The following is a 14,724-nucleotide window of genomic DNA, read 5'->3' on the forward strand; positions in this document are numbered from 1 at the left end:
TGACCAGTCTTGTTTGAATAGGGCTGGCTGGTGAAGTTGAGGGTTTCTGAGCATAGTTGTTATTTTAATGAAGCAGATTACTCCTTTGATATTGTAGATGATCTCATCATATTGTGCCTGAAGGGACCGAGTACCTGTTGGGTGAAGAGGTTGATAAACATATTCTGATTGTATCACAAGAATGACTGGTTAAACGTTATGTGGAAAATGTGCTGTTGCATCAGTGAAGCTTGACCCTGGATTGTTTGTGCATTTGTGGATGTGTTATTTTGATAGCCATCTTTGTGCATCTCTTTTTGGGCTAATGCTATGTGTGCTGCACAGCATGGCTGTTTCGTATTGGAATTTTGCTATGCCTCTGAGGGCAGCCACAGTATTAAAAACTCTGACAGAATGGAGTGGGATTGCTGTTCAGGTTCCTAACATTTGGGGGCACTGCTACACATTGCTATGGATGCATAGGGATCATAGGGCCATAAGAAGCAATGTGCTCTATTGAAAATGCTGCAAGCTGTGGAAAAAAAGAAGGAAAAAAAGAAAGAGACAGTGTACCTCTCTTTCTTTCTTTTTTCCTTTCTTTCCTTTTTCTTCTCATTGGGAGCCTGTTATTTTGATGCTACTGTGGAAGCCACTTTACACAACCGTTGCTAACTTCTTTTCGTGACTCTTGCTTCCGGTTGGGACAAGTCATGATACCGTCATTCACAACAAAAAGGAAAGACAGCTTAAAGTTGTTGCACTGGCATTTAAATAGAGGCTGGCTAAACGAACTGTCAGGTTTACAGCAACTGCTGTTGTATTTTTTTTTCTAATTACACGGTGCACCTTTTCTAAGCTGCAAATTCGTCTAGCGCCCGTCCTGTCCGTCTTTCTGTTTGGTTTGTGTAAAATTTAGCGCTGTTTTTACTTTCCTGGACACAAATTTGTCTGTGTTGTGGCACATGCATACCATTGCAACAGATATTCTCAAGTTTCTTCTCTCTCTTTTTTTTGTTTTTTTTCTCAGTGGCAAGTTGACATCGCCGAAATGGAAGACCTTCAAGGGGTTGAAGCTGCGTCTGAAGGACAAGATTCGGTTGAACAATATCATCTGGCGAGCATGGCACATGCAGTGTGAGTGCTTACTTATGGTGGTCCATGCTGGAGAAAGCAGCGGCTCTGTTTTCCTTGCTGCACCGATGCAGTTAGTGTCTCAGCTTGCTGACTGTGTATCTTGTAACCTTCTTGCGTGCAGTTGTGGCCAGAAGAAGTCCTTACGTATGTCAGTTTGCATCCCCACTTGAAGGAGACACGCACAACAAACCTGAGGCAAGTATTCCTTTTCCTCGTGAAACAGATATGTCGGTAAAACAAGGTTGGTTACTTTCTTGGGACATAATAGCAGTGTGAAACCACAAACGCTTAAGGAAGAAACACCCACAGACACGAACATTTGTTTCACAGGGTCATGTGAAGCATGTGGCCAAGCAGCGATTGCCTGTGTCTGTGGGTATTCCTTCCTTATGTGTTGGTGGTTTTCGCGCTGCAGTTATGTTCCAAGAAAGCAGATGCGTAGGTGCAGTGCATACATGGTGATGACTTATGCACAAGATGACAGGAGAGCATTTGGCATCCGGTACAGTTTGGAGTATAAACCGAAGAAAGTTCTTATTGTAAGACAGACAAGAGCAACAAATCACTCTGTCGTCCTTGTGTGCTTTCTGCACGATATTTCCTGTAAGAATGAACCAGCTTGTCTAGTTTTTAATTAGTAGTAAAATATAAAGCAGGAAAGAACATGGGACATCTTCCGAGGAATGCCTTGTGTAAACATGAAAAACATGCGCATTCAGTGCAAGTACTCATTTGCTTGCCCTCGAGTAGGCAAGTTTGCAAACTTCTGCAGTTTGTTGAGCTTAGGCGCAGCATTATTCGTATGAGAGGTATAGTGGAGGCTTAATGTTTTCAGAGTGTTAAATGTTTTGCAAGTGCATTTCAAAACATCCTTTTCTTTGTTTTCTTACTCAAGAAGCATTGTAAGGGCCCTGCGGCAAATCAATCATTGCTTCTTGCATTGCTCAGCTGTCCTCAGTGGCATCCTTGGAATGAAGTTGGGGCGGTAGCTGGGTCATGAAGCAGCGCTGCACATGTGTGGATTCCAGCTTTGTTGCTGCATCAGATTGACTCCTTGCGGTGTAAAGTGGCCTAGCTCCATTCCCTCGCGGTTTTTAACTAGGGAGATGATGAAATGCATCATCCGAGTTGCAGCTTTCTAGCACGCATATTTATTTTGCCGATTGCTATTTTTTTCTCTAGGACATTTCAGTTTGGTTTGTTTTGGCTGCATCTTGGAGGTCTTGTTCCAAGTTTATGGCCATCATGATCTTTGCGCCGCTGACCCCCCCCCCCCCCCCCCCCCTCCCTTCCCCACACCCCACACCCCCGCCTTGCTCCCTTTGCCCATTCTGATAGCAGGGGACACTTGTGTCTTTCAATCGGGCGCCAGCGCTTATCATGCTTCTCTGGCTTTTTCTTCTGATAACTCTTTTTGGCACTGTTTCCCTTCTGGCATCCGCGTGGTTGCCATGTTATTACTAATCTTCTCCCATGTATGGGTGATGCTTCTTCAACCACTGCCTTTGCTGTCAGCAGCCGGTGCCCTTGCTTGCAGCTCATCTTGCCTTGGTTTGTCACAACTTCCGTTTTGGAGCATCATTGCACGTGTTGTAGGAGCTCGCGGACCAGGGACTATGCAGGGCTCGTATTTCCCCGGAATTTTCTTGACATCAAACCACTTTTGTGTGTTTTTACCTCTGTGTAGTATATCAAGGAGAAAGCAAATAAAATGATGGGTTGCGTACATCTAAAAGGACGCCATGTCTGTAAAAGTGTCATTGAGTAATGCATTGCGTGACCCACTGTGATCATAGTGTGAGCAGAAGTTGTGTTCAAAATGTTTTGCAAAAGTTTTGCTGGGAACATATTTCGTGGTCCTGTTGGGCAAGGGAAGTAGTATTTTCGCATGCTCTTTCGCCGTAGCTGGAAACTTTCAGCTGTGTTGTTGGCTGCTTTGGGGGCACTTTCTCCACTTTACCTATGCTGGTATTAGTGTGGATAGGGGTTGGCTGCATGGCGTTTTGGAGTGCCCTTTGAGCCAATTAGAAATGGCTTGGTGAGGGTTGCATTGTGTATCATGTAGTGCGAAAAGTAAAACGAATTCTGTTGCGTGGTATCGACTATTGGCTGACAGATACAGAAATTGAAGCATTTCTCTTGCCGCAGGCCATTGTCATGGAGGGCAAGTACTGGAAGCGCAACTTCAGCAACATTACCGCTGAGTACAAGAAGTGGAGGATGTTCTTCTGCAAGAAAAACTCGCGGTTTAGGACTGCAGATGATTCCAGCACTGTGAGTCACGCATTTTTCTTTGTTGCAAATGTTCACCAAGTGCCTTGTTTAAAATGTGCACAGTAGTGCCAAATTACTTCTGCGATAGTTTTAATTTATAAAAAGTACCTATTTGCGTATCTGTCTTGTGCAGCATGACTAGCCAATTCAAATTATGTTTTTCTTCCTACGAGAATACGGTTTTCAGGTACAGTATTCTTTAATGTGGTAACTTCATTCTTGACACTATACATTCTGTGTGTAGTACAGTCAAGCCCACCTATAACAAGCGTGACAGTCGCACGGATTACATTCGTTGTACCCAAGGTTCATATTAAGTGTATTTCTCATTTTGATGCCAGCAGTACGAAGTTCAACGAAACTGGTGTTGATTTCTTACGACAGTTCGTTATGTGCGTCGGAACGCAGCGCTTTTTAAGCCTTCAAGGGAAGTCATACTTTCATGTTCTGCGCCGAGGCCGTAAGTGCCAACAGTTAGGCTGTTTTAAGAACAGGATACAACCAATCCTGGCTGAAGCGTTTACGGCAGTTAGTGGCAGATTGACCTCCTCATCATCGTCATCATATTGTCTGGAGTAGGGCAGCGCTCATGCTTTGTGTACAGTTGCTTCATCAGTGTATGTCTTCGCGATACCCTTGTCATGATCCGCACCAACGAAGCCATCTCAGGCTAAATCATGTCTGGCCATCTGTGCATTGACAACACATTGATACAAAATCCTTACGCTTCTAATCACGCGGACATTCAGCAGTGGCCGCCGCCATGGCTCAGTGGTTGTGGCACTTGGCTGCTGATCCAAAAAACACGGGTTTGATCCCGGCCGCTGCGGTCGAATTTTGATGGAGGCAAAATTCTATAGAGGCCTATGTTCTGTGTGGTGTCAGTGCTCGTTAAAGAGCCCCAGGGGCTCGTCAAAATTTCTGGAGCCCTTCACTACAGCATCCCTCATAGCCTGAGTCGCTTTGGGGCGTTAAACCCCCATAAACGATAAATCTATTCGACAGTGTTCTCAGTCGCTAATTGCTCCGTAAAGCATGCTTTACAGAAGCAACTCCTGATGCACTTCGTAGTTGGTCTCATCCAGATGGCCTTAATCATTTTCACAGCAGCGAAAAAGAGATATCCGATCCAAACCGGAACATTGCCATCTCGTGTATGAACTGCTATCAACACGAGCTGGATGATGCGCCGATGAGAGGACATCTGGAGCGTGGGAATGACACCCATGTCTGGTGGCTGGATGTTGAGCTTGGAATTAGGTGACGAGGAGCACGTGTGACACACAGCTAGAGAAGGCAACTTGTGGTGTGTTGAAACGTTACCACGCATGCATTGGAGCTCGTATTCTTTTCGCTCTGTCATGATCGAGCTCAACAAGCCCCCAACAAGCGAATCATGCACAGTACCGATCACGCAATTGAATCTTATGCTTGGTTGCACGCTCATCACATGAAAACAAAACGTCACGCGTTATACAGGCCTTTGTGTTCAGCCTTTAGCTTACGAAAACGTAGCTCCCAAAGCTGAAATAAAGAGTTAACTGCGCGAAAGGGTTAGGACACCAGGGAGACGCATTCACGACACTTAGAAGCACAGACTGACAAGTTATTTTTCAGGAAAACGCAAGCCGTATTTAAGTGCTCTCTGTGACAAGCCGGTACATTGCACAAAATAAACTCGAGATTATGCCATTTTGCGAATTCAGAAAAACATAAGTGAAGCTATCACTGGGCCGGACCTTTCTATCAAACAAGTGAAAAAATGCTCTGCAATGCATACATGGTTACTAAAAGTGATACCAACAAACAGGAGACAACCCACGACGAGACGAAGAATCGATCTTTCTAAAATGCACAAATCTTTCTATAGTACTTGAAGCTTGCGTCAATCTAAAATACCGTGAAAAACAACAAAGTACCAGGTCAAAACCAAGAAGAATGCACCATCTCTGCGACCCTTACAAGAAGGCAACATCAAAACAATGAAAACAGTGAACAACACTATGTCATAATCTAAAACCACAGCGAACGCTTGTGCATCATCTCAGAAGGCTTCGTCAAAAACACGGTGAAAAAAACTCTAGAAAAGTCACATTGATAAACCCACGAACCTCCAAACTGAACTAAAAGCTACTAGAAAACTTTTAAAAACCTCCAAGGTAGAACGAAAAGAAAGACAGGAAGAAAAGAGCCTCAAAGAAAACCATAGGTCGGCATACTCACTCATGAGTGCACTCATATCGCCTCACTCACACTCACACTCACGTCTGTGAGTGTGAGTGAGTGGTCGTGAGTGTGAGTGGACGTGAGTGTGAGTGCGAGTGAGTGGATGTGAGTGTGGTTGGTCACGAGTGTGAGTGCGAGTGAGTGGTTGTGAGTGTGAGTGCACGTGAGTGTGAGTGCGAGTGAGTGGATATGAGTGACGGTGGTCATGAGTGTGAGTGCGAGGGAGTGGATGTTAGCATAGGTTGCTATGAGTGTGAGTGAGTGGATGTGAGTGTAAGTGAGATGAGTGTGAGTGAGTGGATGCGAGCATGAGTAGAGGTGAGTGGCAAGTGGACATGGTTGATGAGTAATGTGAGTGGACATGAGTGGCAATGAGTGGCTGTGAGTGGACGTGAGTGGACGTGAGTAGACATGAGTGGCAATGAGTGGCTGTGAGTAGACGTGAGTGGCAGTGAGTGGACGTGAGTGGATGTGAGTGGTGAGTGGACGCGACAGCGAAGGCGGCCACGTATGTTTCGCGACGACCGCTTAGCTATCTTCATATTGTTGACAGCTGAGGGAAGTCAATTTTCACTACTGAGGACGCCCGAGGCAGCATAAGGCATCATGCCGGTGTCATTCGACAACTGAAGCAGAGGATTCCGCTGGCACGGAAACGGCAATCTTTCGTTGCATTTTTAGTTCACCATTGGCACGGGCGCAGACCCTTCGCGGATGTAATGAGCTGCTACGATTTTTTTTGACATCCTTTATCGAATTTCTCATTCCCAGTCCTGAAAATATAGACAGGTAGACAGGAAAATATTGCCACGCTCCTCCCAACTCTGCTCTGCCCGTAATTTGTTGATTGGGCCGGACCCACGCGAAAATCTGACCTACTTGGCGCCGCTATTGAACTGCACAAGCTCAGCTCACGCCCGAAAACGACGCGAAAACCAAGTGCGCTTTTCGGTATGTTTCTATCATGCACCTGAAGGCGCCCAGCATCGCAGATCAAGCATGTGGTTTTTATTTTTTTTATTCATGGCATCAGACATGGTGATGCCTTTGACGCCCAAGGAGATATACAAAATGGTAATATTTTATTTTTAATTTGCGCGAGAAATGATTGTTTCGTCCCCATGTTGATAGTGAAGTTCACGGTGCTGAGCATTGTTTGAACGAATACGTACTTGCGTGAAGAATACGGGACCCAACAAAGGAACATACACCTTTGTTGTGTCCCGTCGTCGCCCAAGTACGTACCCTTTCAAAGATGAACCAACTCGCCCAAACAAAAGTATTACTTGTGCATTGTTTATTACGCGAAGAAATCCTCTACTTGCGCCCCATTCCAGCCATTTTCCTTTCCGTGAGGAAAATACTCGATCATTTGAAAAACACGCTCCATTTTCCATGAAGCAAAAAGTATTCATAGTCGCCACTTGACTCCAATGTGTTCATGCAGAGTCACGGAACGTCATTGTCAAGGAAGTCAAAATATTGGTAATTAGACATCATCCAAGACTATTGTCAAGGCAAACTCATTATTGTTACTTAGATACCGTCATCGCCGCGCGCACAAGAAAGGGGGAAGCCCCCCCCCCCCCCCCCCCCCCAATCATCTAAGCACCCTAATCGCCAAGTCTGCGCCATACATTTACTCTGTCGGACCTGTTCCGTCATTGTTTACAGTGCAGTGCTATGACCAATCAGGTTTTTTAGTGACCGAAGACCCATCATGTTGCGTTCAAAGAACTGTTTACTTTGCCGGGTCATTTTGAGGCAAGCTTTCAGGTTCTTTTTTGCAGTGAGAGTAACAAAAAACAAATCTGTCACATTTTCTGGGGTCTAGAGAGAATGGAAATTACTCTGGAAGCGCGATGTTACATTGATGCTTTCGCGACGCAGTGACTGCCTTCCTCTGCAGGTACTCACGAGGTGAACAAGGAAGGGGAAAGCCTCAATGTGCTTGCAAACGTTTCAACAAGAGGGCTGTCTTCGTCTGGGTGAAGACGAGACCTTTTGTGGAAATGCTGGCAAGCACCCTGACGCTTTCCCCTCCCTTTGTTCATATTTTGAGTGTGAAGAAACCAGCGCCTTATCCTCTCTATTCCGTATATTGCTCTGCCGATGTTACACGTTAAAATAAAAACTACTGCTGAATAATATCTTGTATATTTTGAAATTGGTCAGATGTTCAGGGGAATCCCCCAAGGTGGAGTAGATTTATTGTCTAAGCGTCTTAGCTGACGCTGAACAGGCACTCACCGCCTCAGCAGCAAGCCCAGGAGCACACGTGCGTAGCATTCGGTGCATGGAATATGCGTGATGAGTGACCACTTCCTTAGAGCATCGATACTGTTGGCCAATAGCCCGACAAAGCCTGGGCTGCTCGCCGCCCCATCTTTGCGACTCAGGCTATGCTAGGGGAGCAACGAGGGCAATCGGCCGCGGCAATAAATCTCTCATCCCCTCCGTTGTTAGCAATGAAGGAAAGATTGAATGAACTTGAATGAGAGTGAGTGGTCATGAGTGTGAGTGAGTGTACTTCTGAAGGAACCAGCGCACAAAACACAACGGACAAGAAAAAGGTGGTACACGACGGACAGGAGCGCTGAGCTCGTGTACCACCTTTTTCTTGTCCGTTGTGTTTTGTGCGCTGGTCCTTCAGAAGTATGTATTACCAACTAGCCCAACAACAAGTGTGAGTGAGTGGTTGTCAGTGCGAGTGGTCATGAGTGTGAGTGAGTGGTTGTGAGTGGGAGTGGTTATGAGTGCGGGTGTGACTGTGAGTGAGTGGTCGTGAGTGGGAGTGGACATGAGTGTGAGTACGAGTGAGTGGTTGTGAGTGTGAGTGGTCATGAGTGTGAGTGCGAGTGGACATGAGTGCTAGTGTGAGTGGTTGTGTGTGTGAGTGGTCATGAGTGTGAGTGCGAGTGAGTGGTCGTGAGTGTGAGTGGCCATGAGTGGGAATGTGAGTGAGTGGTAGTGAGTGTGAGTGGACATGAGTGTGAGTATGAATGAGTGGATGTGAGTGCGAGTGGCCGTGAGTGTGAGTGTGATTGAGCCACCTTTATTGGTGCCGAGGTATGAAGAAAACAGATTCAAACCGGAAAATCTTACTCTAAGTTTCTTCCTGGGCTCAAAGTCTCTCAAACCTCACAAAGAGTGGCAAAAGACTTGCCAACAGGGCAACCTACACGAAACCATTTTCTCGGGTTTTTTTTCACCGTGTTTTTCTGAGATACTGCACAAATGCTAGCTATGGTTTTAGATCATGAAGTAGTGTTGTTCACTGTTTTCATTGTTTTGATGCCGCCTTCTTGTAAGGGTCGCAGAGATGGTGCGTTCTTCTTGGTTTTGACCTATGACTTTGTTGTTTTTCACTGTATTTTAGATTGACGCAAGCTTCAAGTGCTGTAGAAAGATTTGTGCATTGTTGATTTTAGAAAGATTGATTCTTCATCTCATCGGGAGTTGTTTTCTGTTTGTTTGTATCACTTTTAGTAACCATGTATGCATTGCAGAGCATTTTTTCACTTGTTTGATAGGGAGGGCCGGCCCAGTGATAGCTTCACTTATGTTTTTCATGTTTTAGTGTAGAATTCGAAGATGGCATAATCTCGAGTTTATCTTGTGCAATGTTCCGGCTTGTCACAGAAAGCGCTTAAATACAGCTTGCGTTATCCTGAAAAATAAAGTTGTCAGTCTGCGCTTCTAAGTGTCGTGAATGTGTCTCCCTGGCATCCTAACCCTTTCGCGCAGTTAATTCTTTAATTCAGAAGTGAACCAACCAGCCCGGCAAATCCTTTTGCTCCCAAAGCATCAGAGTGCATGAGACTTGTTAATGACAAGGAGCAGTTGCCGACCTCTGCCGTTCCTCCTCGTGCACACTAGGACGTTAGCATAAACGCTTGCCGCAGCTCTCCCCAGTGCAGCTGTCACCTTTCAAGGCATGCACTTTCAACGGCAGCACTTGTAAAACCTGTTCCGTTTTGTCGGCAAGGTCTTACCTAGATTTACTGCATTTTTGGGCCCCCGCATACTTTTCAGAGGAGGGTGTCACAGACGCCCGGAGGCATTCTTCAATCTGCGCGCTTACCAAAAGCCCAAGTTTTTCAACTATAAGACCTCGCTTATGGCGCCTCCTCATTCGTTCAAACAGAGTTTCACTGCCACATTTGTTCTTTGTATCTGAGATGCAGTCTCATTGCCCTAATGCAATATTTTGACAGTGTCACCACCCACGTTCGTAATAAGCAAGCATTCGTTGTAACTGCAGCTGTTATAAGGGGGCTCGACTGTATTACTAATTATAAGTGCCCAAATTCAGAACCCTGTGGACTTGGACCTCCGTTGGCTCTCACATGGTGCGGCCATGGATGAAGACTTCTTTATGGACCTCTCAGAGAGCCTCTTTAGCAGCCTGAATCAGCCGTTTGACTTCCCGAATCCTCGGGAAATAGGTAAGTTCTGTTTGCCTTCTTTGTACATTTGCTGGTTCACAGTCTGAACCACAGTGATGGTCTAGTGATAGAGCCACTGCCTCACGTGCAGGATGTACAGGGTTCGAACCCGTAGTGCCGCTGAGGACCCACCAACTTTCTTATAGGTGCAGGCTAGCCAGGTGCGGGGCATTTAAGGGCAGATGCAGGTCTTGAAATAGTAAAAAAAAAGTGGAGAAATGGTGTATTCAAGGTTCAATACACTCAAGAAAATATCCACCTACAAAGTTTCAAGGTCTATTTCGACCTCCAAATACTAAAAAATATTTATATATTGCACACGTCCAAAGCGCGGAAATGAGGATTTTGGAGCAAAATGCGGCAGAACTTCACGCCCATCGTTTCCCGAGACTGCATCTCCGATGGCCACCATCTTGGCTTTGTTCAAAAGCCGGCGCTGTTCCCTACATCCTAGTATTACTCACAACTGTAAAATTTTTTTGGGAATGTCTGCACTCCGCCGTTTTCTAAGGCCTCTGTAACGACCTCCGAATGGCTGGCGTGCTTCTTTCAAATGCGATTTTCTCAGCTTCGTGTTTTTACCGACATGACTAGCCTTACGCAAGTTTTCATTATATTTTTATGGGTCCATTTCAGTTCATACTGTTTTCGGAAAGAACTAAATTATGGAGCTATGCTATTATTATATGGCTGATTCAAACATATCAGATTTTGTGAACCATAATGTCACCTAATTATATTTCATTAATATGGCACGTAATAATACTTTAACATATTTATATTATGATGTACCTCAACAATATAAAAAGCATAGCTCTAGATGACAGGTCTTTGGGTACAGCTCTATTTTAATTATAACCAAAAAATATTGAAATCCCCCCCGCCCCCGCCGTATCCCCCCGTCCCCTACCCCCGATGACATCAGTAGGGAGAAGAACCAGCCTTCACGCTCTCTCCGTCTGCCCACTAATGTCTTCGGGGTAAGGGACGCGCGATGAGGTGTGTCACCCTAATCAGTTGCCAGTTACCGCGAGCAGCGATTTTTTAAAATTATTTATATATTATATGGCGCATGGAGAGCTTTCAAGTTTGACTCGAATACCCAGAATGACCACCTCTACAGACCTTCTGCACTAGAATATGCCTATTGGAATCTTTTCAGGGTCCCTTTAATACCATATTAACGATTTCGGACGCCAGCTCAAGAGTGTGTCCTCCTGCAGAGCGCTGGGACACTTAGTTCTTTGCTGCTTTGTTTTGTTACGCTGATTTTTCTTTTATTCTTTTGCCTGACATGCTGTCTTTGCAGCGTCAAGGGCTGGCATAGCTGATTTCATCCAGCCTGGCCTTGTCCAGCTGCAGCCCGCACTCGAGGACTTCATGGACACGCTGGAGCCCCTTTCAGGTGATTTACCCACTCTGTGCAGTGCGTGTGACAACGTTTCCCACGGCCTTTAACTTTGCACAGTGTCATCCACTTTCCCCTGTGATCACATTTCCAAGTGGGATGACGTGACGTTGTGTCATTCCCTCATCTCACTCCTTTTTTGTCATGCACCTTGCAGTAAATACTCTGTTTGCAATTCTAATAACATGAACGAGTTTTCATGGTCACAAGTTTCTCTTAAAGGGATACTGAAGCAAAATCTGAGAATTGAACAAAAAGGCTGAATATAGATTCTCGGAATGTGATTACACCGAAATCTAGTCGTCACTGCGCATATTTTTCAGCGGATGGTTTTATTTTCGATGTTTCATGAGCGCGCGCCAAGCCCTCCTGGTTGGCGCGAGGTGGAAAGCGTGACGTCATGGCACCCTCCCGCGGCGACAAATATGGCGGCGCCCTTCGATGTATGAAACCTCGCTTCGGACTGGTTGCGTCGTTGTTACTGGCTTCTTCAGCGCGTTCACTGGCCATAAATGGGCCACCAGTCTTTCGCTTCATCTGCTGTTGCGCATAAGAAAACTTAAGAGTAATAAATTTGCTTTATTTTTTATTTAGAGTGATGATTCTGCCCCCTTTAGGCTAAGAGGGGTGTCGGTTTGTTGACAACAATGCTTCCCCTCCTAACCACCAGATGGCGCCACTAGTGTGAACATCGTCGGGCTTCTGTTTTAAAAGCTAGAATGCTAGAAATGGCACAAGGTCCGGACAAAGTAGCTGCATTTAGCGGACGTAAGCATGCAGAATGTTATGGTATGTAGACAGCATCGATTAACATTTTGACATATCTGTGTACGCCGTGAGCAGACGGCAGACATAGAAAAGCTGCGAGTAGCGATGGCAATCGTGCTTCTGCGGGAACGGTGGGCGCGCGGGTGTTATGACGTCTAGTCGCAGCTTCCACAGGCGGCCACCAGGTGCAACGATACGGCAATAAATCGCAAAAAAAAAAAGCATGTTATCCGCCTTTTTCGCTAAAATGCTTGTCATATTTATCAATTTTAGCAGTCAAGCTTTTGTTTGCATGCAAAAAAGCAGCTCCAAAAGTTTGGTTCAGTATCCCTTTAAAAGGCATCTGCTGTATGTGGAAACTCGTGTAGGTTCTGATGGCTGTTTATTTTTACTTGCTTGCATTTCAGTTTATACAGATGGTACTTGTTCATTATGGATGCGCTGTGCACCACTGTGTATTATAAGTATAAGATGGTGCAGTGGGATATGAGTGCCGCCACACACCTCATTTGTTTTGTCTCACTAGAACTTAGCATCTTGTGGAATGTTTCAAGTGACGACATTAAAATTCGTGGCGATGAGAAGGGTTGTCACAAAGTAGCTTGTAATGTTCTTTCCATGTTGTACACAATTCAACAGTCAGCTTGTACGCGATTCAACAGTGAGATTTTCTTCTCGTAGATTATCTCAACTCAAAGCTTCCAACACTGCCTGAAGAAACCTCGCTCAGCAATGAAGCTGCTGCTGCTGTTCAGGTTAGCAAATTGTGCATGCTTTTCTCTCTCTCTTTCTCTGTCTTTTTTATAATTGCCAAACACAATTGCAGCTGTGAGTGTAGATTGCATAGACCTGAATCAATGAGCCGTCTTTTGGAGTGGCATATTGTTACAGGGAGACGCTGGTCTTGAAATAGCAAAAAAAAAAAAAAGCTAAATTTTCATTATTTCAAAAATGGCATATTCGGATTCAGTATTCTCAAAGTACCTGCCCAAACGTTTCAAGGTCTAATTCAGCCTCCAGCTACTAAAAGATCGATGTATTTGATGCCTCCGAAGCACCAAAATGGCCACTTTGAAGCAAATGCAGCAAAGCTTCGCGCCCGTCACTTCTCTGATGGCCACCATCTTGGTCTTGCTCGAAAGCTGGTGCTCTTCTCTACATCCTGACATTACTCACTCTTGTGAAATCCTCTTGAAAGATTCGCATTCTGTCATTTTCTGAGACAACAACTTTAGAATGGCTGGCACATGCACTTCAAATGTAATTTTCTCCTCATAGTGTTTTTTTTTTTGCCAACATGACTAGCCTCAAGGCGCGTTCACACTTGCGCAAAAATCCGGCGAGCGAAGCGGATTCACTTGCCGCAAAAGCAAGGACCTGTTCTCACTTGTTCACGCGCGAGCGATGCGGATCCGCCGCGCCGCTGCTGTTTCTCGCTTTCCACACCACGTTGCTGCTAGCGACACAGATATAGTGAGAAAAGAGCATAAATTTACGCTGTCTACGTACCATAAGCGTATGCATGCTTACGTACGTTAAACGCAGGCGCATTCTCACTTTTAGTTCAGCGTATGCTAGCACAGAAGCAAAAATAAATAGCCTATAGTGACGCCTTCTGGTTGTCAGGGCGGGACCCATTACTGTCAACAAACCGACTCTGCTCTTAAGCCTAGAAGCGGCAGAATCGTCACTCTGAATAAACAAAATAAACCAAATTTATCACTTATACGTTTTCTCAGAGGCGAGGTGAGAGGAAGCGAAAGACCTGTGTCGCATTTCTGGCCAGTGAACGCACTGAAAAAGGCAGCAACAACGAGAATTCAATCCGAAGCGATGGGTCCGGCTTCGAAGGATGCCGCCATGTGTGTCGCCGCGCGGCAGAAATCGGTCCAGCCCGATCGCACTCGCCGCCCCGCTTTCCGCTTCGCTCACCGGATTTTTGGGCAAGTGGGAACGGACCTTCACAGAGGTTTTTGTTACGTTTTCATGGTGCAGTTTCGATTAACCTTGTACCGTTAATTACCATTATTGATGAATCCGCTAGGTCCTAATATGTTATTCAGAAAATCAGTAGTAAAATGAAATGGGAGAAAGAGTTCAGATCAATAGGGGATAGTCAAAATTCCCCAAGTGCGCTTTCCCGCATAACAATGTTGCCCCCAACAAGATGGCTGACCATGCGTTTCCAGCTGAAACAAAGCAAGAAAGACTGGTTTTTTTGTTTGATTCTTCCAAAATACGTTTCTCACATTCTATCCACACCTTTAGCGCCTGTCCTGTAGACCACGTAGTTCATTTATAGCGAACTCGGCATCTTGTCTGGGGCCAAACACAATTGCAGCTGTGAGTGTAGATTGCATAGACCTGAATCAATGAGCCGTCTTTTGGAGTGGCATATTGTTACAGGGAGACGCTGGTCTTGAAATAGCAAAAAAAAAAAAAAAGCTAAATTTTCATTATTTCAAAAATGGCATATTCGGATTCAGT

The 14,724-nt window shown here is 45.3% G+C and overlaps 1 protein-coding gene across 5 annotated transcripts in view; it reads left to right on the forward strand.

The window, feature by feature from the left end:
- Positions 1-14,724, forward strand: part of Mondo (MLX interacting protein mondo) — a 51,490-nt gene that overhangs the window by 10,745 nt on the left and 26,021 nt on the right. For all 5 annotated transcript variants that reach the window (XM_089573934.1, XM_089573930.1, XM_089573931.1 and 2 more), the window contains exons 2-7: positions 1,007-1,113; positions 1,235-1,308; positions 3,262-3,387; positions 9,929-10,061; positions 11,371-11,466; positions 12,919-12,992. In XM_089573934.1, the coding sequence (XP_089430060.1) occupies positions 1,007-1,113; positions 1,235-1,308; positions 3,262-3,387; positions 9,929-10,061; positions 11,371-11,466; positions 12,919-12,992 (610 nt within the window). The remainder of the gene's footprint in view (positions 1-1,006; positions 1,114-1,234; positions 1,309-3,261; positions 3,388-9,928; positions 10,062-11,370; positions 11,467-12,918; positions 12,993-14,724) is intronic.

This window comes from Amblyomma mixtum, chromosome 2 (genome assembly GCF_055824585.1).
Source record: "Amblyomma mixtum isolate Tamu chromosome 2, ASM5582458v1, whole genome shotgun sequence".
Classification (NCBI taxonomy): Eukaryota; Metazoa; Arthropoda; class Arachnida; order Ixodida; family Ixodidae; genus Amblyomma; species Amblyomma mixtum.